Below are 27,239 nucleotides of genomic sequence, written 5' to 3' on the forward strand. Positions count from 1 at the left end.
ATCTGTGCTCACACCGAAACAAGTGGAGGGCGCCCCCTTGTGGCGGAAACAGAAATGCCACATTGACTGTGACAAGTTGGTGTGTTATACAGGATATAAACACGCAAACTGCCAGGTCCACATGGTTTATTGAGTTTTTTCTACAACATGTTATTTTAAGCATTACCGCAGCATTCTCGTGTTTTACTGAAATGATATGGCTGATAAAGCATTTAAGTGAGGATTACAAATATTTGAACTACCTGAAACCAAATATTTCAAATTCAAATGATCACAACTCATAAGTCAGATGTGAACACACCCCCCATTTTTCAAGCAAAACAAATACGGAACAAACCAGGCACAGTAAGGGCTTCCTGCACACACACACACACGCGCGCACACACAAACACAGCAGTAAAGGCCTACTATGTTAACAAAGTGTATTATGTATTAGACTGAAATGAAAAGCCACACAGCAAAATAGAAATAGATATTGTTTCTGTTCCCCAACACCTTTTCAAGTATATTCTGAAATATATGACAAAGTAGAAACATTACTTCAATTACAATCTGAGTACAGACTGTAAAGTTTATCCTCTGCTGTTGGGTCCACACTGACATGAATATACAGCCGGCCTCTCAGATTTCACAGCATCTCTAAAAAGCTCTGTAGCCACATCAAAACAGCAAGTCTACAGGGTCACTCTCCAACGCCTGCAACAGCTCTGCAAGTTCTCTTCCTGAAAAACTCACAACAATAGGGAACAGATTGTCAAGGCACATGAAGCTCACTACAGGTTCTCTTTTTAGCATGATATTTTTCTTAATGTTCCTGCAGAGCAGCAGCAGGCAATGTTTTCATAAACTGTTAATAAGCAAGAGAGTGTTGAGTACTGATAAAAACACAGAGCTAGTTTGGTCAACGTAATTTTGCCACAATGCAAACATAAGTATATATTTTGAAGGCTTTGACACAGCATATAGTTCATATTATAAATAGAATGCCATGCTTCAACAGTTTGTTATGTAGCTGCACAACTCTTGAAGCACTTCCACGTACCTTAACTATATTACAATGCACAATTTTCTACAACATACACATTCAATATATTTTTATGACATAAGGCTGCTTCAGTTCTTGATAAAATATACAACAAGTGCATCCTAGCTGCTACTGAGCAGGCAGTTTTATTTGTAGTTGAAGAAGCCAGACGACTTGGACTGAGGAGCCATCAGCATTTTGGCTTGATTCTTGTGGGTGATGTGGATCTGAAATGGAAACATAAAAAGCAAATACCCAATAAAGTGCACTTTAATGCAATCAAGATATGGCCATACATTTTATTGCTGAAGATGTGTGCTGTGATAGCGGCTTGGGAAAACAAATGTTAACATGGTGTGCTGATGTACCAAATGGTTTCAAGAATCCACAGACAAGTCCAGCTGACCTCGATTCAATTCTATGTAGACAAATGGTTTTGTGTGTGTGTGTGTGTGTGTGTGTGTGTGTATGTGTGTGTATATGTTGCAGCATTTACCGTGCAGGGAGGCTGCATCCATGGTTCCCCATCTATCTGCATTGGTAATGATTTTTTTGTCCTGAGAGCGTTGGTGGAAGGACAAAAGTAAAGATGAGCAGAAGAATCAAAGAAAAAGAGCATTAACATTAACAGGCATTAATTATCATAGAAGTCAATGACCCTCAAGTGCTATTAAAATGCCAAAAGAAAAATCAGCATACATAATTATATGATTATTGTTATGTTAAGAAACAGCAGAGGATCAACATTAGCTGGTGCTCAAATCAACTGCCAGCCATTGGCAGGATTAAGGGCCCAAGGCATTAGCACACTGACGCGTCTGAACATGTTCACAGGACCATTTCTCACCTGATGGTGATCTGGGATGTTTTGGCTAGCCTCACTGCACTCTTCAGGCCTGTATATATCTGTCCCATCTCCATGGCTCCCTCAAGGCCAACCACTTCTAATCGACGGTCACTGAGATCTGTTTTAAAAACACATGGAGACACTGAACATCTGGTACAGAGGAGTAGTACGGTTTCAGTTGGAGACAAATACTAATGCTGAAAAAATGTGTGAAATCATTTTTGCTGACATTCAGCGTCAAGTTGGGTCAGACTTCACCATTAGGCAAAGGCTACCAAGGGCCCCATAATCACCTCAAAATGTTGTGAATAAGACTCTAAATTTCTAAAATTCATACCCTTAGAATGCTTTACTCATTAGCGTCTAAGTGAGCCCCACACTCCAGTGAACTTTTCTACCTCAACGTGCGTCTGCAGGTGTTTCAGGATGACAGTTATATTGTAAATAACTGGTTTGTCAAAGTGGTAGAGGCAGCAAAGGTGAGCCAAAGATTAAATCTGGCCTAAAAAGCCTCTGTTTTGGACAACATGGTGTGCTTTTCAACTCAGCGTGAGGAAGGGTGAAGACAAGATCTTAAAAGTAGGTCTCATTTGATAAATAAAGACTGACATGAGGGACAACAAAGGGTTACAAACTGAACAACAAACTGATTATTACAACTCTATTTATTTATAAACATTATGATGAAATCAAAGAAGATTCAGGGGAAGGAAGAGGAGTAAATCAGGTAAAATGAATGAGAGGTGATGTCCCCAACAAGGTAGCTGCTGCCTTTAGTGGAAGTGAAGTGCAAAGCTAATGTGAGCAGTTCAGACTGTGGGCATAACTCTGTTACTTTATATTAATTCAGTAACATGCTATATACATATTGAGCATTGTTGCTGGGGAAAGCCAACACATCCTTTTCATATATTATCCAGAAGACTGTTGATTGTGCCATCCTGAGTATCTGAGGTCACACTAACCTACCTTGAGTGGTAACCTTCAGGATTTCTGGGTCGACGATCACCTCAGGCTCTTCTTGACTTGAGACACCCCTCGTATCCGCTTTTTTGGTTTCACCCCACAGGTTGGAGCCACCATGCATGCTGGGAATGTTTAGGACAGCGACACCCTCCAAAGACACGCCACTCAGGTCCAAAGGAGTGCCACAACACTGAGGACGGCACAGCAACAGGTCAGACAGAGACAGTGAAGGATCACAGCGTTTTCTGTCTGAAAAAAATTCCTCTATCAAAGGCAAAAAAGCACATAAATATAAAATACATGTACATCATGCTGAAGATGCTTTCTCACCTCAATCGTTAGACATTCATTCAGTTTCTTGCAGGAAGCAGAGATGGTTTCTGATGTGGCAAATTCAAAATACCACAGCTTGTTCTTCATTCTGGAGCCATAAAATGTGTCTTTCAGGTCTAAGCAAATTTCACTTTCATTTAACATTTTGTCTTTTTAGCCAACGTTTAAACAGTATTAAACAAACAGTAGACTATACTGTTACACAGCAGATATGGGCCTGTGCGGTTCTTTACCAATGTGAAATATGTTATTTTTAAAGTATTCTTACTAGTTTTACTACTTTCATTACTGTAATTTTACTCATTTTACTATTTTCTTACTGTGTTTTTGGTGTTTTTTTAATTGAATATTGTTTTCGCTTTTATCTTTATACTACACATTTGTAATGTTATAATTGAAGCAGCTTGTGTGCAACACTTAAATCCATGTCAAAATTCCTCTTTGGGACAAGTAAGCTTATTTTATCTTATCTTATACAGCTTTACAAGAGGGGAAGACAAATCCCAACATGAGCTGCCATGGGCATCTGCTGCCTGTCACCCTCAACATTCAGGGAGGTTTTTCAGCACCACACATCAGGAAATAGGACAATCAGAAGACTACATAGTACTAATATGGTCACAGACATTAAATGAATCGGTAGAATAAAATTAGGAATATACTTTTTAAGTATCCAAGTCTCCAAAGCAGATATTCTTGGTGTTTGACTATTTATGAACTCCTCTAGAGGATGAGTACGTAAACATTTTTTCTAGGAGTATGTAAAAACATTTTATAGGACCTTACACAAGGTCCTAGAAAATAAAAGAGCCCCTTCTTTTTGTTTTGGGCCATAGACTGAAGAGGCTTACCTGCTGTTGAACTTCTGGGGATACTTCTCCCTCATCGTGTGAAACCGGTGGGCGATGGAGGCGTCCTGCCAACAAACAGTGGTTATCCAAAAAGCCCAGGCAGGACTAAAATGATGTGTGAAAAAGAAAGTAAGAAATGTATTTGAAATATTTTAGCTGGACTTACCACTCCAATAGAGAAGTAGTTGTTGATAATTTCGTATGGCACCGGGTCGCCCTTCTCGTGGTTCTCATCTGTGATCACCTGCACGCTCCAGCGGTCCATCAGCACCTGAGAGCTGCTCTCCAAATCTTTAAGAATACGACTCAGGTCCATGCCATCGTAGCCTATCAAATGACAAAACAGAGCAAGAATATGTAACTTGCCAAATAGTGTCCATTTCTCTGTATGGTTTCCTGCAGCACAGACTAGTTCTGCCTTACACACATAGAAGCAGACCATATTCAGCAGACTGTGTTTATTTTGTTACCTTTATGACAATTCCATCTCCATTTCACACAATTTTCCCAGTCTAATACTTTCAATATGTCCATAATGCAATACATTTTTCTTTTGTGTATGCAGTTCTTCACAACACACTAAAAACACAAGCCAAAAAACACTAATAAAATTATAGAACAAGCATGAATACATATATAATGGGAGATAATAGTTTCTGAATTACATCTGTTCAATTCCTACTGGAAATGTTTCACTCAAATTTTAACTACTACAACTCATTTAAATAAAAAGTTTCTCTACCATGTCTTAAAAATACCTAATATGTGCAGATTGACACTCAAACCAGAACTTTTCCTCTCATAGCCGCTTTCTTCTGCACTGTGTAATGGTTTCTTAATTTTAAGGTGTTCATATCCACTGTTTCCTGCCATTTTTATACTGATGGTATTCAGTAAACTGTGAGTATTTTTTGTACCATCACAGGAACAAAGGCAACACTGCAGTTTCTCACCTCCTCCCCATCGGAGACATCGTGCGAGGTCGTTTCCCGTCCCTAGAGGGAGCACAGCTACAGGTGGCCGCACCACAAGACCGGCTTTGTCTGATTGTTGATAAAAGCAGGGAGGAAAGGAAAGAAGAAGTGCGTCAGAGTGATTTCCTGAACAAGCTCACGGTGTGGAGGCTCTTATGTCTTTTGTTGTGCACAATCCAGCGATCTCACCTATCGCGTCAAGAATCCAGCCCACTGTTCCATCTCCCCCGCACACCAAGATCCTGTATTCCTGCAGGTTTCTGAAGAAACTCAGTCTGAAACAAACATGTTGGGTGTTGAAATCAGAACTGTAAAGTGTGGTCTGGCTACACTGTGACAGGCAGTCAAAAGAAGTGTTTTAGGGCAAAGTGGTAATACAATCCTCTGTTCACTGCATTTCAGAATAGAGAATAAATTCAGTTTTCATTTCTGCTGTACCTGTAGGAACTGACCTGAGGGTATTTCATAAAGCAAACTTTATAACTGTGGAAAAGACTGTCCTATATCCTGGTGACAGTTAAGAAGTAAAACTTGAATGACAAGTTTAGGTATATGATACAATTTTCCATGTTAATGACTACTAACTGCTAACTGCTACTAACAAACAAAATTTCAGAAGGTATTTTGTAACGCTTTTTAAAGTTATCTGACTAATTTGCTAATTGTGTTTTGTATAACATATATGCAACATAATTCACAAGACTCATTACCTACCCAGGTCCAGGGCCACCATTCAAAAGGTTGTAAACCTGCCGTGGATTCAGTAAATACTGAAATTTACGCAGGACTCTGAAATACATAAAATCAAGCAAAACAATGTGCATATACTGATTTTTTCTATTCTCCCTTCCCCATGAATGAATTCATGTTTTCACTCACCTTTCTCCCTGTTTGCCACCACTTTTAGGGTTTACAAACACCAGAAGAGGATGAGTGTTTGGCACCGGAGAAATCTGTTTAACAATAAACATTTATTATGTCAAACTTATCAAACAGATCAAATATCCCATGAGGAGATATAGCACCAGAAAAGTTATCATATATGTTACATTTTTAGATGAATGTTACATGAACATATATGGCCCCATATAGATATAGACAGATAACTAAGTGCAACTTTTGTATGTGCATATATGAAAAATATTGTTCTTAAATGGTCATATATGTGCAGTGATGGTGGGTACTATCCATGCATTTGTAATATATGTTGGATATATATATGTATGTCTATATATTTAGATGTTCCAAACTTTAATATAATTTCATTTATAGGTGTTTGATATTGACATATATGCCATGTATGGAAATCCTCACTTGTGCATAGATTACATTTCCATATTTGATCAAAAGCAAACCCATGCAAGTCAATATTTTTCTCATCCAAGTGATCTCTCACAAATGACAAGCTGTAATTAGTCAGAATGAGGCCTTAATTGTGCGGGACAGTACCTGCAGCACCTGCCCATCAGGGGTGGTATTGAGCTCACTGTCCTCTGCTGAGCTTGTGCAGCCGTTCTTGATGTTGTTTGATCTCTCCTTTGGGGAGCAAAACAGAGACACAAAATGAACAAACTTGAGAAAACACACCAGAGCCTTGATTTTGTTTTGAGCACAAATGAAAAGATGAGTGCTTTCTACCTACAAGAAACAGCTCTGAGGTGATGTTATGTTCTGGGACAGCAAGACAGAGACAGGCTGTATATGTGTTTCAGGGGAGGCTGGGGATGACTCTCTACCTTTATAACAGGGTATATGGCCCACGGAGGCAGGATATGGTCTCTGAGAGGCCCACAGGTACACTCTGTCGGCTCCAGGGCTGCACACTCATCATGACGCTGTGAAAAGGAAACAGTGATATGTTACAGTCATAACACTGTTGAGAACTAGACAGAGAACAAAAGTTTCTTTCTTGAAGCTTTTTGTTGCATTTCTGCTTTCTAGTTTACAGTGGAAAGAGAACAAAAAGAGACAGTAAGGTACATGACAAAAGTCCCTGGTCAGATGTAATCCAGGATATTAAGGCTACTTGGCATACACTTTAACTACCTGAAACACCAGGGTGCTTGAAGTTCATATATGTTCACAGCAGTCACAAATGTCATACCAGTACAAAGGCAGTTCTTCCTAAAGCCTGCACATACACCATGTGTCCTTACCATGGTGTGGCACCACACGCAATGTTTGCCCAGTAACCCCTGGTAGCTCTTCATCTTCTTCTGGCACTTATCACATTTCCCAGAGTCGCAGTTCCCACTCACCCAGTCGTGTGCTGCAATCTGAAATATGGGATGAACGTTTTATATCACAAAGTTCACGTAACAGCAAACACACTGAGACCAAACTGTAACTGAGATGACAATGTGACAATAATAACTTCATTTATATAGCACTTTTGAAAACATAAGTTACGAAGTAAGCAACGGCAGTAAAATACAGTGTACAATATAGTAAAAGATAAATATACAATCAACTCATAAATAAAACAAAATAAAAAAGAGAAGAAATACACTGAGAGTTAATAAGTTTGAAGCAGATAAGGAGAATGCAAATGTCATCATGGTGATAGTGTCATACCCCTGTTTCTTTCCTCGACTTGACATAAGTCCTGGTACAGGAGGCCGGGTTCCTGTTAGCACAGCGCCCATGCACGGTGTATTTGCAGCCTGCACAACGGGACACGACTGTTACATATTGTCGAAGTGAACATTAAATTACCCAGTCAAATCTGAAGCTGACAGATGACTGAACACCTATAATTTAGACTGGCAAAGTATCTAATGTCAAAAGTGCAATATCATTCTATTAGAAACTATAGTTACTAGTTTTAATAATGCATGATGCTGACATGTCGCCCCCTCCTGGTGAGGTCAGGTACTCACAGGTACAGCACAGCCCTTGTTTCCTCAGTCCCAGCAGCATGCTCTGACACACGTTGCAGTAAACAGGCTTGTTAAAATGTTTCATCCTCCAAAGGTGCTGCCCATCCTTCTGGGTCATCTGGTTGGCAAAGGAGAAATAATTTCAATAATTCCTTCAGACTTTGCAACACTTGTTTGAGGTTTGAAAGTAGAGTATTTTAAATATAACTGAAGGCCATCTTGGCAACAATAAGCCGTGTCACCCAATCCAAAGTGACTATAGTGGATTTACATCTACTTTTGTCGTTTCAGTACGGCCTCACATCACTTTCTGGTAATAGATCTTTACACTTGCATTATATTTCACAAACGCTTGCTGATATGTGCTGTGGCCAAAGCCAGTGCTTCACAGTTGCTCTTTACATCAGCTCACTACTAACCTGAGGATATGTAGCTCTCCATATCATGCCATACTATATATCACTGTGTAATCATATTCAAGTCAACAGTGACTAATCTCAAGTTCTCAACACATGATTACAACGTTACTGCTCATCAGATCATAGGCAAGCCAATGCTCTTATCTAGATTATAGGCAGAAATGTTTTTTTTATGGCATGAGGCATCAGCCTACCAGTTACTGGATAAGTCACAGTGTGTTGCCCCCAAATCAACACACAGCAACTGTGAGGGGGCTGAAAACATGAACCCTGGGCTTTGGATGTTCATTGGTGGCTGGAAATAGCCTGAGGGGAAGTCCCTGGCATTGTTGCAGAGGCAAAACACACTTGCAGCGCTCAGCTCACAGTTTCAGACCCTCACAGGCGACTGGCAGAGGCACAGTCTACAAGCTGGTGGCTTACAGCCCTGGAAACAAATGAAACAGTGCCCGCAACACACTACATTCTCTTTTAACTTTATATTGAAACGCCAGTCTCCATATACACAACACGAGGCAGCACCCATTAATGACCATCCGCTCCTTTATGAAATAATGAGTGCATTAGCTGTTTGGTGCCAGGGCAAAGCTGAGTTAAATGTGGACCCACAGACTATGCAGACTAAATGGAAAACAGTGAAGCACTCTGATGGTGCAGAGCCTGCATGAAAGGAGATGACATTACCACACCCTGTAACACTGAGTCTGCAAAAAAAAAGCTGGATAGAGTGGGAGGAGGCAAAGGACAGAGGGAGGGGTAGCCACGCACGGCTGGGGTTTCGAAACGGCCAGTCAAAATAAGCTTTTCCACTCTCTAAGACACTGACTGGAAAATGATATAAATCTGAACTATACTTTTTGGATCAACACTACATGAAAAAAAGAAATACTGAAGTACCTTCAGTCCAAGTAAGACCAGCAAGGGAACGTTGTTCATGCCACCCTCAACCCACTCCTCCAGAGACACGGTGCCACTGCTGTCAGCATCAATCGCTGTCATCATGTCCTTCAGTACCTGATGAAACCACATTTGGTTGTTATTATCCAATTACCATACATAATTATATCTATTAAAATGATTACATGTCATATGAAGCTGGAGAATGTGTGCGGGGGAAACTTAGGAATGTGGGTGTTTACTTGGTGTGCAGAAGCTTATCATTACTTCTATCACTAGCAAATCAGTGACAAGTCTTTAGAGTTATAAACAGGGCGCAGACATCCATGCCCCTCTGTAAAACACAAGTTCATGAGCTGTAGGTAATCTCATAAAGCATGTCTTGCGCAATGTGTCAAACACAGGGAGTTATGTGTGTGGTAGGTGGTCTAAAGGTACATTTAATATATCTCTGTGGTTGAAAATACAGTTTGTACAGCTTTACCTTTTATTTTCAGGAAGTTTCTACTTAAGAATTTAGCCTTCAGGGACTTACTGGTTGGAGCTCGGACACATCCCAGCCAAGGTAATCTGCTGCATGCATCATTTGAGCTATAATCCTGTCCACCTCCTGTAAGCCCAGAGAGTCAACAGACAGGCCTTTTTTAGTGGTGTGGGTGGCATGATGAATGATCTGCTTATAGCTTGTGAAAATGAAGGGCTATCAAGTTGGAATCTGACCTTGGGAGAATCATAACATATCATACATCTATGGCACCATTTCTCATTTGATGTTGACAGTGGCATGTAAAAAAAATTCCATGACTTACAGAGCTGTCAAGGACTCCATTGCCATCTCTGTCATATAGCTTGAATGCAACTGAAGAAGGGGAATATTGGTGTGAAAATTTCAGACAAAGTCATCACTCAACATACTATTGAGGTGGAATAAAAAAATAAAAAATAAGCAGGACTCACACTCCAGCTTGTCCCTGGGTTGGCCATCCTCCAGCAGAGAGAAGTAACATGAGACGTCCTTCAAAAAGACCTCTTCTGCAAGAGAGATGGAGGTGGGATCTGTGAATACTCTGGTTACCATACCTGCATGACCAGCAGTGCTCATGCAAGTAGGTCAGGGCAGTATATCAATATTCTATCAATATTGTGATAAGTGACTAGATATCGTCTGGGATTTTGGATATTGCAATACTGTGATGTGGTAAGTGCTGTCTTTTCCTGCTTTTGGATGCAGTTTGCTGACGCTAGTAGTCTGTTCTAGATGTTCTGTTTTTTTGCCTCTACAAGCTTGGTCATCATGACCACATTATTAATGATAAATCTCATTGCGTAAATTTTGTGAACAACATTGTCACAATATCAATATCAATGTATTTGGTCAAAAATATAACGATATTTGATTTTGTACACATCGTCCAGCCCGACATGCAAGCATTGATAAATACAAGGCAAACAGGCCATACTGCAAGCTGATACGGAGCCTACGGCAGACTAGGATGGAGACAGCTTGTTGTGTTTATACGTGGTGTGTAATCTCACTGGCACTGTCTTCTCGGGCGGCTTCGGAGTTTTGGAAGGAGCGGAAAAGTCTCTGGCAGAGATCCACAGGGAAGTCCTCCACTTCTAAATACGTCTTCAGGAACAGACGAAAGCCCTCCTCGTTGATGCACTAGGAAAAAAATGAATGAGAGAGGTACATTTTGTTGCTGCTGATAATCAAAATGCAACATTTAGAAATTAGCATGAAAGGGTGCGTGTATGTGTGTGTAGATGTAAGAGGAGCTTTTTGGGTGTCATTTTTACTTTCACACTGAATTGTTGTAAAAATCAGGGCAGATGACTAACACATCGTCACCACCGGGTGAAAACCTAGTATCTCTTAAATGTCAACTTTTCAGGAAGTAAGAAAAACAACCTCTCTTTTAGCATGACTGCCATGTGTTTTTACTGAGGTTCGAAAGGGTTTCAAAAGCCCCAGGGCCGTAGCATTTTCTCAAGCCACAGAGCAACGTAGAATCCATCATTTGAATTAATGCATGAAAATCACCAAAACTGGAGCGGCAAGGTTTTTATAAGCCGACAACACTATGCAACACAAAAGATTTCAGTCCATCTGTGAGGCCTGGTGCTTCAGTTTCTAAAACGATAATATGCTCAAGGGCTAACAAGCATTACTCCCTTGATAACGGTGAGCCACAAACCCATTTCTTGTTGATATTATTCCATTTCCCTGTTCAATACCCTACAAACCTGCCCCAGTAATGAGTAATGACACCACAAGGCAGTCAGATTACAAAGCCAAACAAAAAAGACAACAGAGGAGAGAAAAGAGAGAGCAAGAGCAAGAAACATTTTGGCATTGGTCTGCATGCACCAACATTTAATGCAGATTACTTTACTCATCTTACAAAGTATTACCAAGTATTTTATGGCTTTCTGCCACCTCTCTAAGTTCTCCCATTATAAATATCAATATTTCCTTCCATCTATCACATTAAAGTTTATATCCAGGTTCATCCATCAGAATGCACTGTGACTGGTTTCTGGACCAATTAGTTGGCAAAGCCAGTCGCTGATCTAGGTATTGGAAAGGTATCTTTTGCAATCACATTTGAGCTTACGCTGCATGAAGAGAGCCAGCATACTATTCAGCAAGGCCTTTGCTGCGTGGGCAAAACTAAGGAGGCAATTTACATTTGCAACTTCAGTTGGATGCACCAAAGATATTTCTCTTTGACAGCTCAGCCTAAATGATCTATGTCTTGAATCTCATCAGTCGAGTACAAGGAATTAATAACTGCTGTAGATATATGCGTCACATGCTAACTTCTCATTAAACTGCTCCACTGAGAGCTGTAATTCAGTTTGTTGACGTGCCTTGTATCTGTCATATTCTGACTGAGGTACGTGTGGAGTTGACGGTGGAAACAGCAGTACATAAAGTCCCCTCACCTCTCCGTGTCTGTGTTGGGCCAGCCTGCCATCTGCATCAAATTCCCTCAGCACATCTTTAACCTTCAAGCTGCAGTCTAGGAGCAAAGACACACAGGTCACAAAGGGATACACGGCAATTTATGCACATCAACTTCAGGCATGCAACCCGAGTTTGCATACACAAACGATGCAATCCGATACAAGTGACAATTCATTTACTAGAGTCTTTCTTTAATTCAAAAACATGCAGTATTATTTACACCAATGATTACACAATGAATGTAGATTCATCTGGAGAAAAACACAGTGTGGGCTTGCTATGTTTGCAAAATACAAAATATGAGAGACAGCTACCTCTCCTAGATATGAGAAACCATGAGCGAGTGTAAATGAGTGTGTGTGGGTGGAAGTGGAAGTGGAGGGGGGCGTTAAGCGCTGAGAAAGCTGCCTGCCTGCCTGCTTGCCTCACTGTACTCACATTCGATGTACTGCTGTAGCTGGATAAAGTCGACAGGGTTCAGTTCCTTCACCTCTGGGTTTGTGGGGGTGGACATGGTGCCTGCTTCTGCACTAACTGTCTGCCTGTGCATAGGCGAGAGTGAGAGCAAGATATAGATGGAGAGAAAAAGAGGAGGTGGGGGCAGATCAGTCTGCTGCTATATAAAACACAAAAGCATGGCTGCAAGCAAAAGAAGATAGCATCTTGCATCTCACATCTTACGAGTTACATACATGATGTACACTCCAGAGAGGATCAGCCAGTAACAGCCTACCTGCAGGTGAACCAGCAGCAGCAACATTTATATCGTAGCACGCAGGGTTCACACAGCACACACGGTTACAGCCTTCACGTTAATATGAATGATTATAATAGCAACTGCAGGCTTGCCACGAATATATCCAACAGTCCTTACCCAAAGAGAAACAGCGTGTCAGTAAATAATCCTTTAAAGGGAGTCGGTTCTGTCTCATGCTGAGAAACACAAGTCAACTGAAAAACGTACAAGATTTTTCACATTTTTTCACCATCTATGACACGTCACTGGTCGCTCAGAACTGGGCCTGACGCAAAGTCTGATGGAAATTATGTCAGGCTAAAGATACCCAGGATACTTTGACTCAAGGGATTCTTTGCACCCAAAATCTGCTTTTCATATACTTAGTAACTGGCCCACATTTGCTTTACAAAAGGCCACACGGCAAAAATCTGCATCATTACAAGTCATTTAGTGTCATATTCAGTAAGAGAAGTTTAAAATGTTGATTTATTAAAACAAGTGAAAAAAAAACTTCAAGTGGAATTAGATAATCCCTCTTTTTTTCCAATGCAGTTTCAATTGATTTTTCTGGGAAGAAGTATAAATATGTCAGGTTTTCGGGGAGTTTTTTTTTTTTTTTGCCTGCTATGAAGGTTCAAGTACGAAGATGTCGTCCTGTTTTGTGTGTTTTAAACCTTGGGGGCTTGTAAAGTCCTTTGAAACTGTTAACACTGATTTGGGGCTCTAAATAAATTTGAAACAAGGCAGATTACACAAGAGAAGTACACGTGATCCAAGAAAATTCTGGAAACAAAAGTTGAATAGCATTGCAATTAAGTTGGACTATTGTATCCCACTGTCAGATTTTTATATTTTTTTTTAAAGCAAAACAAGATTTTTGAGACTGAACACGAGTCTAAATGACTTTGTTAAAATGGAGAGTTTTGTGTAGTGGTTATATCAAGTGAAATTTTCTTGTAATGGAGAAATGCTACGAGAAAGAGTGGATTTAAGAAATAGACTAAACCTGGCATTGCAGCTTCATAAATGATAGAAATAATAATAATATTATGCTTAATGTGTAATACCATTCATCATCAACCATACGAATAAAAGTGGAAAGATTGTCGGAAAATGTTATTACACAGTGCAGGTCAATCGGTGCAGTATATCACGGCAGATAGGACTGAACAGAAAACCTTAGCACTGTAAGGACACATGAAGTAGAAATTAAATAAAAAGAGAAATTAAATAATTTGAAACAACATCCATTTTTTTCCATGTGATGTGGATCCATTTGCTCTCATTGAGATCTGAAAGGGTCATGCTGTCCTCACTTAATTCCCTCAAAAGGTTAGTGGTGTTGCCTGGCAGTTTTGTTGATGCAACCAATCAGATTGGAGACGTCAGAACTGACAGCAAAGTGACACTTATGAGGGAAAGGCACAAGGATGATTTCTCCAGTTCATCACGACTTTGACTTTGAAACAGAATCTGCGACTGATTCATCATGGTCTACAGTTGTTTACTCTAAAAATATGTTCTTGACTCCATCTTCAAAAACTGTACTATAAATAAACATAAATAGGCCTCTAAGGCTTATTTGCACACAAAACACATTGGAAATCCTATTTTAAGCATTTGCTGGGTGTTGTTTTTCCTTTCTGTTCTCAAAAGCGCATGCTGACATGAGCAGCATGTCCACTTTCTCTCATAACCAACTGAGTGCCATCATTACTGTCTGGCTCAACAAGATTTCAGCCTATCTGAGTAATCTGATTCTTTACTTCCTGATTAGATAATTATTTGAATATACAATGTTCATATGCAGAGTGGAAATTACTACCAGAACAATGAGTGCGGCATGAGGCATTCACTGCAGTGAGAGGAGAGGAGACGGATGTGAATAGCGAGCCGGTTGTCTCTGCTGTCTGCACTCTCAAGCACGGGACTGTGGAACAAAGATATCAGGGGCTAAATTATTTAACTGAGCCAACCATAAAATGTTTCAGGAGGTTTTTAATCTGACTCAGGAATGTCAGCAGCTTGTTAAGACTTAATACTAGGCATGTGACCACCTGCCTCTGTCCTTAATATAGTTATTATTGAGCTCAATATGGGTATATGGTACAGTGGTTAAGTGATTTGATGTTACGCATTTTAAGCTCTCTTCCGCTTACGTTTAAGGAAACCAAAAGTTCTAAGACAAAGAGATACTCTTTTCCTCATAAGTATGGAAAGTGTCGTGGTGCTATATAATCTTGGAGCCAATGTTACTGCTTATGTAACACTGCTATATATTTAAGTGATATGGTGCAGACTCGAAACTGTAAATACGAAAGGGAAATTAACAAGGGCTGAAAAGCGTCACTTGCATGATCGAGGCAAATCTTTGATTCTTTCTGCCATCATGTTTGCGCAATATATTTTGTCATACTGCCTGTAAAACTCATAACATCAACTGAGAAACCACTGGAAGTACATGTCTAATTATTACTGAACAAAATGGCTCTATACATAATCACTACAGAGCTGTACAGAGCTACACAAGAGCTACACAACCACTTAAATCTTCTTAGCTGAGTATGGGACCACTAGGCGTTCAATAAATAGCAACGAAGAACAACTGAGATGCTGAAGTGGTTCTTCGAATAGCAATTGCTATCAAAAGCAACATCCACTCCTAAGCAAACCTCTGAAGACTCATCTGTTTAGAGTTTGACAAGGAAGGCCACATCTGATCATATAGAAAACAAAACCATTACGGTAACCTGAGCACTAATAATGCCTTCATAAAATTTTAAGCAGTGGATGATTTAATGAGCATTATGGTAGCTGATTCAGCTACCATTTTCCATCACGTTGTCTAAAACCAAAGTTAAACAAGGGGCATGTATGTAATAATTTCCCCTGGGGCCCACAATCAACAAATGTGACAACAAGCCATAAAGCAGTTTTTTATGCAAGATTAGTTTCAAGGTATACTTGGGGATGACCTTTTTCCATTCAGGCTAATGTTTGTGCAAGCTGTCACAACACCCACGCCTTGTGTCAAGGAAATCTGCTGTTTTATAACACTTAGACGGGGCAAGCCACGTACTCCCTCACGTTGTGGCTGGAAAACATTGGCCACGTTCTTTGAACATTGAGTATAGTCTCTGTGTGATGCGGGGGAGTTGGGGTGGGGTGGGGGTTGTCTTCCTATTGAAACCACAACAATTATCGTCACTGAATTCTGTACAGATTGCATCAGTTTAGCAAAAGGCAAGAGGAAGGACACACTTGGTTGCTATGGAAAGTGTTTCCCTCCATCAGCTGCTCTCCGTCAGAGCTGTGCCACGGGTGACTAACAGGTAGGAGGAGGCAGCAAGAGAGGGAGGCAGGCCAATGCAGACAAGAGGCAGCCCAGTCAGTAGCTCTGAGTCTTCCCCTGCACCACAACCTCCTCCCATGCCACAAGCCTGGTTTGGCCCTCTGAACCAGAGGCCACGCTCTAAATTGCATTCTGCATGCAGATGCTACTGTGACTCATCGCATGAACAAGGGAATACTCCCTTACTATAAATGGCCTGTTTGCTCGAGGGGTCACTTCTCAGGCTGAGCTACCAGTCACAAACCAGCAGTTATCTTCCGTTTAGTGGAACTATCAAAGGAAATAAAACACGGCTTTTTGATGCTTATGTATCCCCAAAGCCACAGCTTTCAGCTACTATTTGCCCTTACTGTTTAAATCTTCACTGTATAGCAGAATTCTCTACAATATGAAAACTACAGTAGATTTCACTTTCCGCAAAGCTGCTCTGGTGAAACTGAAAACAATAAATGTGAATGGTAAGTCATAATTTCAAAATGAGAAAATTAGAGACATTCACAGGGTATGAATCACAGATTTCTGGGAAAAATGTAGGCGAGGCTTTGCAAGCTTCCTGGCTTCAAAGTGAGCATGGCCCATCACTTGAAGTTCAGACTTGAATGCGACTTATGCAATAGTTTTTTTGTGTGTGGAGGCAGGTTTGTAGAACACCATGCTGCACTGAACACAAAACCTCAAACCCGCCTAGACTTGTGAGGGTGCACGCTCTTGTTCGGCAACCACAATGCTTTTATGGTGAGAGCATTTGCACACGTCAGGGGACTCTTGTTTACTTCATCCACTCTCCAATCCACAACTGTAAGAGAAACATTAAATCACAGGGCTTTGAATGATCCATTTTAAAGGGCTATCATGCACTACTTTATAGAGCTTGTATTCTCTGGTGTAATGACATTATTTTCTCAGTAGCTTTGAGTGGTTGCGACTTGGGACACTGGATGTGAATGCGCCACAAGAGGTGCAGTTTTCTTTGTTTGTGTGACTTCGATTTTCCAAGTGTGAGCAGATGTGACTGTACTAAGGATATATAATGTTAAATGATCATGTCTAATGTTTCAATGTGTACAGTTTAAGAAGCATTGGGCAATTTTTATTACTTCTCCTGAGATGACAAAAGGCAGCAAATTTTAAATCAATGTACATGTAACTTAAGGATGTTTATATAAAACAAAAGGAAACCACAGAGGTTAACAACATTGTCATTACTACAAGATTGAAGGCATACTGAGGGATATGATACCAGGGTGGAACCCACAGTTAATTATAAGGTCCAGAAGAAAAAAAAATCTGTAAGCAATAGCTTTCATAGCATCGCTTGGCTCATACAAGCTATGCCATAAAGCAGCAATATATGAAATCTGTAAATTACATGAAACACATACCAGCAAACGAGCTGAATTCTCATTTATTTACAGCCTCTAGCTGCTGATGTAAACATAAACGATGGACTGACCTCACTACAGTATTGATCTTACGTGCCTAAACACTCTCTTGCAGCTAGAGATAGAGTGGTAATGCCACTGAGACTTCCCCGCTTTGACCTGCTTCCAGGAGAGATACTCTGTTTGTTTTAAGCCCATGGCCCAATGAGGAATGTCTCACCTTCTCCCCACCTGGGAATATTACAGCAATTCAGATACGGCAAGAGAAGGTTTATAGATAAAAGGCAATATATTCAAGCGGGACAAAGCATCAAGGTATTTTTTTGTTTGTTTGTTTTTTGTTTTTTTTTGTTATGTTTTGTTTTTGGAACATGGGACCTGAAAAGTCTGACCAGTTGGCGAAGATGTGTTAATGGACAAATGATAGTGAAGGGAGAGCTTTGAGTAAACAATGACCACGCAGGAGTGACAGTCCTCACCAACGCCCACCATCATCTACTTCATGCCATGGAGGTCTGGCTTGCCAGAAACTGGAAAAACTGTGTAAACTCCTTTGTCTGCAGTACTGTAATGAATCCCTTAAAGCAGGTCCTTCCTTGAAATCAATTCCTTAAGGCAGGAAGAGTTTATTTTCATTGTTATTTCACACAAAATCCTAACAATTCCTGGCTTCTTGTGTATCTATTTAGAAGACCTTAACGTGAACACGTTTGGGAAGTATGTTTTTTCTCACTCACAATAAATTTTGGTTGAGTGTACTGTTGAACAGATTTGCTGAGCTACATATAGATAAGATTTAGCTGCGTCTTCTACCTTTAAGTATCTGATACGAGTCCACTTATACTGTAAATGCCCATGACTGCGCACCACTCCAGGCTTTGACTGATGATCTCTGCTGAATTCTCTAAATAGCCCACAGTCTGAGTGAAAGGTTCCTCCATAGGTAACAGTAGTTGCTTGACAGATATCACATGACATACTGTAAAGGGAACTGAAATGATGCACGTTTGTGGTTGATAGCAGAATAACACGAGCCCTGCAGAGGACTGTGCATGAAAAATGGAAGTGGTGTGCCCTCTTTGGCCGATCAGCTGGGTGAATTACTCTTAATGTCAAGGCAGGGCTATCAGCAGCGCTGTCATTTCTCAAACCTCGCAAACTAACCACCTTGCACAGTTGGAGCTGAAAGCAGCCAGTTGTCAAATACATTATATTTCACATGCACAAAACTTGGCAGCAGCGCCGATCACACTAAAACATGGCTGTGAATCTTGTTAATCCGCCGCTCGGAGCAGCGCTCAAACTTCAATCAATACACCAAGTCTGCCGCTCTTGTGCGGAGCGTCAATTACCTTTTTGTCGCCGCTCCGTGGACCTGTATTTAAGTCGGGGTGATGCAGATGGACAAGCAGATAAAATCCCCTTTTCCCGTGGCCCGTTAACTTTAAATGAAGGCTGCAGGTCGACCGAGCCCGTGGAGTCGCACAGCGAAATTAGTGAAGTGCAGAGGAAAGATTGACTGACTGAGTGACTCTCCCACACTCGCCTCACCCCCGCCAGCAAGCACCGCCTTACCAGCACTTTGACCCGCACTGTCCTGCATCCTGCTGATCCGCTGTCACACACCAGCCAGACAGACGTTTCACCCGCAAAAGTTGACAAACATTTCCATTTCCAAATCACTATTTTATTCCTATAGCCTAGTTATACTCATAAAAGGTCGTGTGGTGACGTACATGGTGCTCAGTGGTAAAGTGTCCTGCTTATGGTAATTTTATATCCTACATTGCTCCCCTGGGCCTGGAGACTTCATGTGTCTGTGTACTCAGTAGTGCGTTTAAAGTGACATAACGGTGGGGTACCAGGGGTAAAATGACCCATTAAGAGCTCTGTTTTTCTGGAAATTACAGACTATTTCAGTATTATTTGTGCAGAATGATAATGTAAACATATTTAACTGGATAATTATATTAGAATAATCCACAGCCTTGTTCTGTTTCAAAATATTACATTTGGCACCAGCATCACGGGGAAGAGGCTCGCCAACTTACCCGCTAATTCAGGATAGCTAGCAAGCTTGGTCAGTTAGCATAGTTAGCTCGTTATGCTAATGTTACTGATGGTAATAAACTCAAATAAATGTAATGTGTGTACAGAATTATCAAACAAGCATTCTTAACTAACCGTACATTTTATAAGATAACAGTTATCATAACTGTATTTTTTTTTAAACTTATCTCAATAAAATCGCGGTCGCCTTACACTGTGGCAATAGTCCAACGTTACATCTTCATCAACTGTCAATAAGTTAGTTTATTTTAGTTAAAACCAATACATTTTTCTCTCTTTCACTCGCTAACAATAAAAAAAATTCCCTCCATGTTCAGCTTTACTTGCAAACACAATTACAATGCGACATTTTTACCTGAGCTGTCACCTTGAATGTCCTGTGGCATTAGGGTTTATGATCTTTTTCGTGGTAGGTATTTTCCGGTATTTTATTTTATTTTAATTATGATAACGTTACAGTGCCGTAATTATAAAGCCTATGCTATTGATTCATGAAGAGTCATTGGGAGCCGGTAAACTCAAGAAAAAGAAAAAAAAAATTTCATTTGAATCTTAGAGATATGTTGAGATGTACTGCACAATACAAACAAAAAACAAAAACGAAACACAAATGCATTTGTACATGTAAGTTACATTCATATGAAATAAACTAAATGGCATATATATAATCTTACCAATGAAACACATTTCACTCATACATGTCAACAGCGTAAAAACGAGAACTTACTTATATAAAATACATTGACCATGTACAAAAATGTCTATTTGTACTGCAACACAGTTTGTTTTTCAGTGTGGGGGCCGGCTGTGTGCAACAATTAGTAGGAATTTCATCGCACAATGGTGTGTGTGAGGCAGACGGTGTGTGTGTGTGTGTGTGTCACAGCGCAGACTGTACATTCCTCCATTCACAATGGTGAGGGCTTTAGGCTGCACAATGTGGCTGCGCTGCCAGGAGAGGATACGAGCCTCAGAAAACATGCGGGTGTCCCGTCAGACACGGAGGCTGGAGGGGGGGCCAGACTGCTCTGTCCTGAGGCCTGAGGCTCATTCACCTGGATCAGCAGTCCACACCGGCCAGGCTACTAAACACAAACTTTCCACTTCATTGCAGACTTCTCATTTATCTCATCTACCCCTGTGCCCCTATAGGAAACTCAGACCCCTACAGATCACCGATGACATGATGTGGTAAAGTAAGGAACTGCATTTTTTTTCTTCTAAAGATGCTCAATTTAAATATCGTTAAACCCACCAACAAAAATACATCCCGTCACGATCAGTTTTGAGGTTTTATTACTTTCTTGTCTGTGCAACACAGTACAGAACATACACAAAACAAAAACATTAACGGAAATAAAAATTAAAAAATAAGAATAAAAAAAAAAAGAACACGATCCAAACTTAAGTTTATTGCCCTTGGAGGCTTTTACACTGAACTTCTCAAGTCCTGTTTGTCTTACTACGGTTACATGTGTGAGTAATGGTGAAAGCTCTTTGTCCTTAAAAAGCCATTAGAGTGACTTTACAAGTATCTTTAAACGCTCAGAGCTGTGGGCTTTTAAAGAAAGGCCAGTCAGCAGATATTTATCAGCTGTGATGATTGGATGATAAATGTCTAGGCTATACTTCAATAACCATAAAACATAGGGATCATAGTACATGTGGAAGTGAACCATTATGTTTTGTGACACAAAATGCATTACACATTGCTGAATCCCCAATGTTAAACTTCAGTTTCTTTAACACTTCAAATGGACCCAACATACCGACTATATACAACTGAGGCAAAAGAAAACAAAAACACAAAATCGAGTTGTTTTTTTTACCTGCTATGAGTTCAAAATGCACTGAAAAGGCAAATTTACATACAACATATGAATACATTTTTCAAGCATGTGCATGTAAAAGGCAACACAATAAATAAAACAAAATGGCACACAAGTTTGGACAATCTAAACTGAGAAGCTTGTCTCATGAAATATTCACAGGATACTACATACTAAAGGGAGCAAGCAGAAAAAAAAGGTTCTGATTCAAAGTCCCAGGAGACGGTAACACAAGCTGACCAGAAAGAAAAAAAAAAGAAAACAGAATCACAGTCTAATTACAGTAAGAGTAATAAGAGAATAATGTTTATAATTCAATATAATATTTCTATTTACAAGGATTTACACAATTGAGGACATTAAATGTGGGGGGTTCAAAGCTTACCACTATATTAGGACGCAGAAGCAGAACAATCAGATCATATAATGCACTACATATCAACTTATAAACCTTGTAAACATTTCTTCTCACCTTTTATCTTAGATATCAGTCAGATTAAGTTTCCATTTGTCAGGTTTGTGAAGTATTTCTCCTTACTTTAAGGCATAGGTATCAAGTTTGTGAATGAGCCTCTTATAAGACTGTGGTCATTTTTTTTTCTTTAAATTGAGCCAGATTTGAGAGGTTTCATTCTAAAGAAAGAAAACACTCATAACGACAAACCCCCAAGCAAAACGTCCCCACTTGTCTCTGGGTCAGCTCAGCTAAGCCGTACGGTTATAAGATCTCCTCCACGCCGTGTGCGAAGATCATGACCAACCCCGGCTCCAGGATCATATCCTCCCCCATGTGCTGATTCTCACACGCCATCACCACCACCGCCTGTTTGCCAGGGATGCGCTTAGCAACGTAGTTCTCATAGTAGCGCCTGTTCATCTGCCTCGTCTCGAGCGTGGCCAGGCCCTGCGGCCAGTTGCGCTCGTGGGCGTTCTCGATCAGGTCGTTGACGATGGAGAGAGGGCAGCCGCTGTCGATGAGGGAGCGTTTGATGACTGCCTGGAGCACAGCGTCAGGAGTTGAGATCATGCCGCCCCAGCGCGTCACTCTGGCAGGCTGCATGGAGTTCACCCACCTGTGGATGAGGTGTGGAGAAAATCACAGTGAGGTAGGCAGGCCAGGTGGCTATACTATAAAATGCTGCAAGGCATTTCCCACACAATTACACAATCAAAATAAATCCTTGAAAAAATAGTTGGGAGGACTTTGGTAGCCCTGGGTGTTCACTAGGGATACTCAAAGTGTGGCTTGCCAGCACATTGACGATGCCCCCTCAAAAGCCAATCCCAAGCTAAATCCAACAGGATGTGCGCATAAGTACATCTATCATTTATTCAATAAACTGCATCATGAACAGTGGTGTTATGTTGTGTTTCATAGTGTTGTAGATGAGAAGCGTGCACATCCACTAAAACTCACTACAGGTGCGGGACCAAAGAGGGTTCCCTGTAAGGAAGATCTCTTTTGAGACTGAAACACTGCCATTCTGCCATTAAATTATTGTGAGCTGCTACACAGTGTGCAGATCTCTCTCTTCCTCCGATGTTTCATAATGACACAAGGAGGATAATCAATTGCGATACTGACAATATTATGCTTATAGTTGGTTAAAGTAAAATTTATGACACATAATAATGACACAAAATCTAAATAGCTATCTTTGACAGTGATTAGAGAATATGCCATGGCATGATGTTGCATATGCTAGTTGTACAAGCAGGATACATGACTCTGATGTTGGTTGTAGTTATTCATTTTGGGTAATTTTATCCAAGGGCCCCTGACTCATTTTCCAAAACCGGCCCCTGGTCTGAACTAGTTGAGCATCCCTTAAACAAAGGAAAAGAAAGCTGACTTACTCCAGGATCTCGTTGTACTCAATGCTCTCCTCCAGGTTCTGCAGGTTAGGGTTCGCACTGCGGATCGCTCTCATGTAGGCCTTTAGCAGCTGAATGTCCCGCTTCTGGGGAGGAACAGCACCATCATCAGGAGTGATAACTACACAGCCTCCGAAAAATAAACACTAAGTCCTAACTAACCAACTGAGATGTCTGGTGGTGTGAGGGTGTGGAGATCATGGTGAAAAACTGCATTTACATGAGGACAGAACATATTTCTAGTCATCACTGTGGATCCAGTATTGGATGCTGCCAATTTTTTTTACTGGATTTTTGACAAATGCATCAAAATGAGTCAGCCTACACATCAATCATCTCACACAGCTGAGGCTGATTTAGAATTCATCAGTAAGAACATATTTAGTAGTACTACGTTAATTTCATCATCTGAGGAGCATCACAAGCTGTGCAGCACACAGTACCAAACACAAACAAGCTATTCACAAATTAATACATGAAAAAGGCAGTGGACAAATAAAAATCCATCATAATTATTCCACTATTTCCTCACAGTGGAAACAAATGACTGAAGACACTGTGGAAGGTATAAACCTGTTACTGATAAGGCTTCTGTGCTGAAGGTGATCTGTTTTATCCAGGATACTCTTGAAATTTAGACATTGCTCTCCTGTTGCACACCATCAGTGTAAAACACTTAGTATTCACATTCAATTTATTAAAGTGTTAGAAGTATTCCTTAGCAGTCCAGATCCCAAAAAAGCACCATAATGTGTAGATTGTAATAAGTAGGAAGGAGGATAGTCAGTCACTGTGCTATACAGTGTTCACAATGGCAAGGGGATCTGTTCCATGGCTATCTTCTTTATTTCATTTTTCAGGATTAGGTCCATCAAATAATTTGAGGCTGATATTTTCATGTGTAGCAAAGTGCTCTTACTTGTTCTCCCAGCTGGTGCTTATGCTCTGCCACAGTTTTCTCAAGTTCTGAAATCTTGGTTTGCTGCTGCTGCACCACACTCCTCAGGTGCTTGATGCAGTTATGGTTGGGCAACTCGTCTTTAGGCATCTCTAGTCTGCCAAACAGGAAGAGAAGGAAAGGAAGTCTTTCTTATCAGCAACTTGCAATTTTAAAGTAGGATCACTTTTTTAAGGTCACAGCAGACAGTAACATATTGCAATATGATTAATCTAAAGTAAACTTCTACACATATTTTTACAATTACTGCTGCTAAAGCATAGCTCACAACGGATTCTGCAAGTCATATATGTAGTGCTTTGTCCTGTACCAATATTCCACAGTGATGTGCATTATTGTTGTCATTATTTTTTGTTGAATAGCTGTTGTGTTTGTGATTCGCAACAACTATAACCTGGACCTCATTACACTATGACAGGGAAAAAGCCCTGTACAAGTGATCAGGGAATTTGTTTTTAATGCATTCAACAGTAACAATGCTGACAACACAGCTGCTGCCGACGTGTGGAAGCCACTCACCCACAGCCCTCCTCACAGTTGACAGGCCTTTTGGGGTTGTGCTCACAGTCCTTGAGATGTGACTGTAGCTGATCCAGACGCAGTGTGGCTGTACAGCCAAAACCAGCATTGTCACAGCTGATCTGAAGCTTGGACAGCATGTTGCGCATGATGCGGGGCACAGGCCGGAGGTGGGCTAGCGTCACTACTGTCCGGTCAACAGGACAAATCTGTTGCTGGGCAAACCACTGTGTGATGCAGGCATTGCAGAAAGCATGCTCACAGTGTGGAGCCTTTGGGTGAAATGAGAATGACGACACACAGGAAAAAAACATGGAATAAATATTTTCAAGATCATTTGGGCTTGATGAGAAAAACAATAAAATAAAGAGAGGGTATGATCTTGTAGAGAGAGACTTGCCTGCACGGGTTCTTCTAGCACCCCACTACATATGGGGCACAGCAGGTCTTCATCCACCTCCCCTTGGAACCTGGCGACGTCGTACCCCATGGTACATTACTGGAACCCCACAACCTCCTGATGAAAACAGGAAACTAAGCCAGTTAGATTATGAAACATTAAACTGCATCAGTGTATGCTTGTAAATATTTCAGACAAGCCTCTAACAGACAAAATATTGTGGGCCTACCTCACTCACAAAAAGCCCTCAATTCCATTCAGTTCTTGACTTACTGCTAGCAGGTCACATGTGGCAGAGATAATCGACTTGGTCAGGCAAATGATGCGAATCCCTGTCAAAAACGATCAATATTTCAAAAGATATTCACACAGATTGTTTATTGCTCATCCTTTTATAACTCAGCTTGCATGATCTGCAATGCAAGCTGAAATTGAAACTATAAATCAGGCCAGTGTAAGTCTATATACCGCCATACAATAAATAATAAAAAGGACATAATTCACATCTTGCCATATCTAAATAGCTGGGGCTAGTTAAACAGATGATTTACAACAGGAAATCCTCATAACCAAGAACAACCTGGTGTCCACTTCGGGAACGGATCACTAAAGACAGAAAATTCAATTGTTGTCTAATTTGTTTGATAATTTATCTTCATTCATTAAGCAAATGGTTCATATTACATTTCATGAAACAGTGGCCCGAGCAGAGCAGTCCAAGCAAATAGCTTGATACCATGTACATATGTCTTAGATGCCTAAATGCACCGGCTACAACAGAGAAGTGTGAAAATGTGTTGTAAAGTGCAGCAGCCAAGCTCCAGCATCTTCTTGTCCCAGCTGACTGGTGGGTGACCCAATTTCGGTGGAAGGGAAACACACACCAGTGGGGTGGCGATTCACAGATCCCTTTCTCCCATCGCACTCACTATTGCTTGCAATCAAGTTAGAAACCTTACACGCTGCACATAATTTAACCTCACCTCGGGTGTGAACATAATCACACACCACGAGGAATTAAGCTTTGATGCTGAGCCAAGAGCGGAGTTGTTTTAAATATGGACCTCAGTGCTGGAGCTGTGATATCGTTGCAGCTAGCTCGCCATGAAATCAATGTGGCTAACGCATGCTAACATGAGCTAACTAGCCAGCGTCAGTAGCTAGCGTCGTTAGCCAACACCATCGTCCACAGTTGGTTTCCTCTGGACGTTAGCCATCGAGCTAACCAGACAGAGCTTAGTCTGGGCAGCCCACAACGACAAACCTCTGCTTACAACAACTCAGACAACAACACAACGTCTTAAAAGGCCGATAGACTTACGTGGGAATGCAGCAAAACTGCTCTTTGGCACGTTTTTTTCTATTTGCAGACGTCCTGTTATAACTAGCCTGCTAGCCACGTCCTGAGCTACATCCTACGCTTCTCCGTTTCGTCGCTACGCAGGCGGGTGGGGACGTCACGACGTAAATCAGCAGCTTGTGATTGGTCCGAAGGGGAACAAGAAAAAAAAAACCCTCTTGGCTCCCACGCAACCTTCGTACAAATAAACCACTTTCCTGTAAGACAGGCCCGTACAGAAGATTCAATTGTGATTAAACTGTAATTAAAAATAGCATGTTTGGTAACATCCCAATCCCAATAATTAAGCAGTTTACCTTCAGGGATCAATCAAACATTTGTGATTCTGCTTCTAATCGGGTAGTCCAACCCAAACTATTGCAAAAATGTTAAATAACTTTACTTAGAGACACTCTTGAAGACCCATGCTTTGAAATACAAGATGTTCTGATTCTTGAATTGTAAAAATAAAAATAAGTTGTTTAGCCATATAGCCACATGCTCTATTTTTCACCAAAGGAATAGCAACAAAGCTCTCACACAGAATGAATGGCTCTGAATTAATTTTCCAAAAACTATTACACCCCCCCGGCACTGCCATGGTGTTTACTGGCA

The 27,239-nt window shown here is 40.7% G+C and overlaps 2 protein-coding genes across 4 annotated transcripts in view; both read right to left on the reverse strand.

Moving 5' to 3' along the window:
* The window catches only part of dgkaa (diacylglycerol kinase, alpha a), a 37,776-nt gene extending 18,634 nt beyond the window's left edge, over positions 1-19,142 (reverse strand). The window contains exons 1-24 of one of the 2 annotated variants that reach the window (XR_003928457.1): positions 18,987-19,142; positions 12,600-12,703; positions 12,140-12,216; positions 10,727-10,856; positions 10,148-10,222; positions 10,000-10,049; positions 9,726-9,800; positions 9,191-9,307; positions 7,875-7,992; positions 7,570-7,658; positions 7,152-7,271; positions 6,732-6,830; positions 6,445-6,531; positions 5,875-5,948; positions 5,710-5,784; positions 5,185-5,270; positions 4,975-5,064; positions 4,188-4,348; positions 4,022-4,086; positions 3,168-3,258; positions 2,841-3,027; positions 1,872-1,989; positions 1,521-1,581; positions 387-1,251 (exon numbers count right to left, since the gene is read on the reverse strand). Coding sequence is in view for 1 of the 2 variants with exons in the window: in XM_030055497.1 (XP_029911357.1) it covers positions 1,171-1,251; positions 1,521-1,581; positions 1,872-1,989; positions 2,841-3,027; positions 3,168-3,258; positions 4,022-4,086; positions 4,188-4,348; positions 4,975-5,064; positions 5,185-5,270; positions 5,710-5,784; positions 5,875-5,948; positions 6,445-6,531; positions 6,732-6,830; positions 7,152-7,271; positions 7,570-7,658; positions 7,875-7,992; positions 9,191-9,307; positions 9,726-9,800; positions 10,000-10,049; positions 10,148-10,222; positions 10,727-10,856; positions 12,140-12,216; positions 12,600-12,675 (2,202 nt within the window). In the remaining variant the exon portion in view is untranslated. Of the gene's footprint in view, positions 1-116; positions 1,252-1,520; positions 1,582-1,871; positions 1,990-2,840; positions 3,028-3,167; positions 3,259-4,021; positions 4,087-4,187; positions 4,349-4,974; positions 5,065-5,184; positions 5,271-5,709; positions 5,785-5,874; positions 5,949-6,444; positions 6,532-6,731; positions 6,831-7,151; positions 7,272-7,569; positions 7,659-7,874; positions 7,993-9,190; positions 9,308-9,725; positions 9,801-9,999; positions 10,050-10,147; positions 10,223-10,726; positions 10,857-12,139; positions 12,217-12,599; positions 12,704-18,986 lie in introns of those variants that run through there. The other variant, XM_030055497.1, reaches the window with a different exon arrangement.
* Positions 19,143-20,982: 1,840 nt separating this feature from the next.
* rnf41 (ring finger protein 41) lies at positions 20,983-26,759 on the reverse strand. 2 transcript variants are annotated; one of them, XM_030056519.1, is made up of 7 exons: positions 26,607-26,759; positions 25,559-25,617; positions 25,286-25,402; positions 24,886-25,157; positions 24,328-24,463; positions 23,391-23,494; positions 20,983-22,606 (listed from the first exon to the last, which is right to left on the reverse strand). In XM_030056519.1, exons 3-7 carry the CDS (start codon positions 25,373-25,375, stop codon positions 22,252-22,254), a joined length of 957 nt encoding a protein of 318 aa, XP_029912379.1. In that variant the 5' UTR covers positions 25,376-25,402; positions 25,559-25,617; positions 26,607-26,759; the 3' UTR covers positions 20,983-22,251. The 2 variants fall into 2 exon arrangements, with proteins under 2 accessions (XP_029912379.1, XP_029912378.1); XM_030056518.1 differs by having other exon boundaries at positions 25,515-25,617.
* Between the last annotated feature and the right edge of the window lie 480 nt (positions 26,760-27,239).

This window comes from Myripristis murdjan, chromosome 7 (genome assembly GCF_902150065.1).
Source record: "Myripristis murdjan chromosome 7, fMyrMur1.1, whole genome shotgun sequence".
Taxonomy (NCBI): domain Eukaryota; kingdom Metazoa; phylum Chordata; class Actinopteri; order Holocentriformes; family Holocentridae; genus Myripristis; species Myripristis murdjan.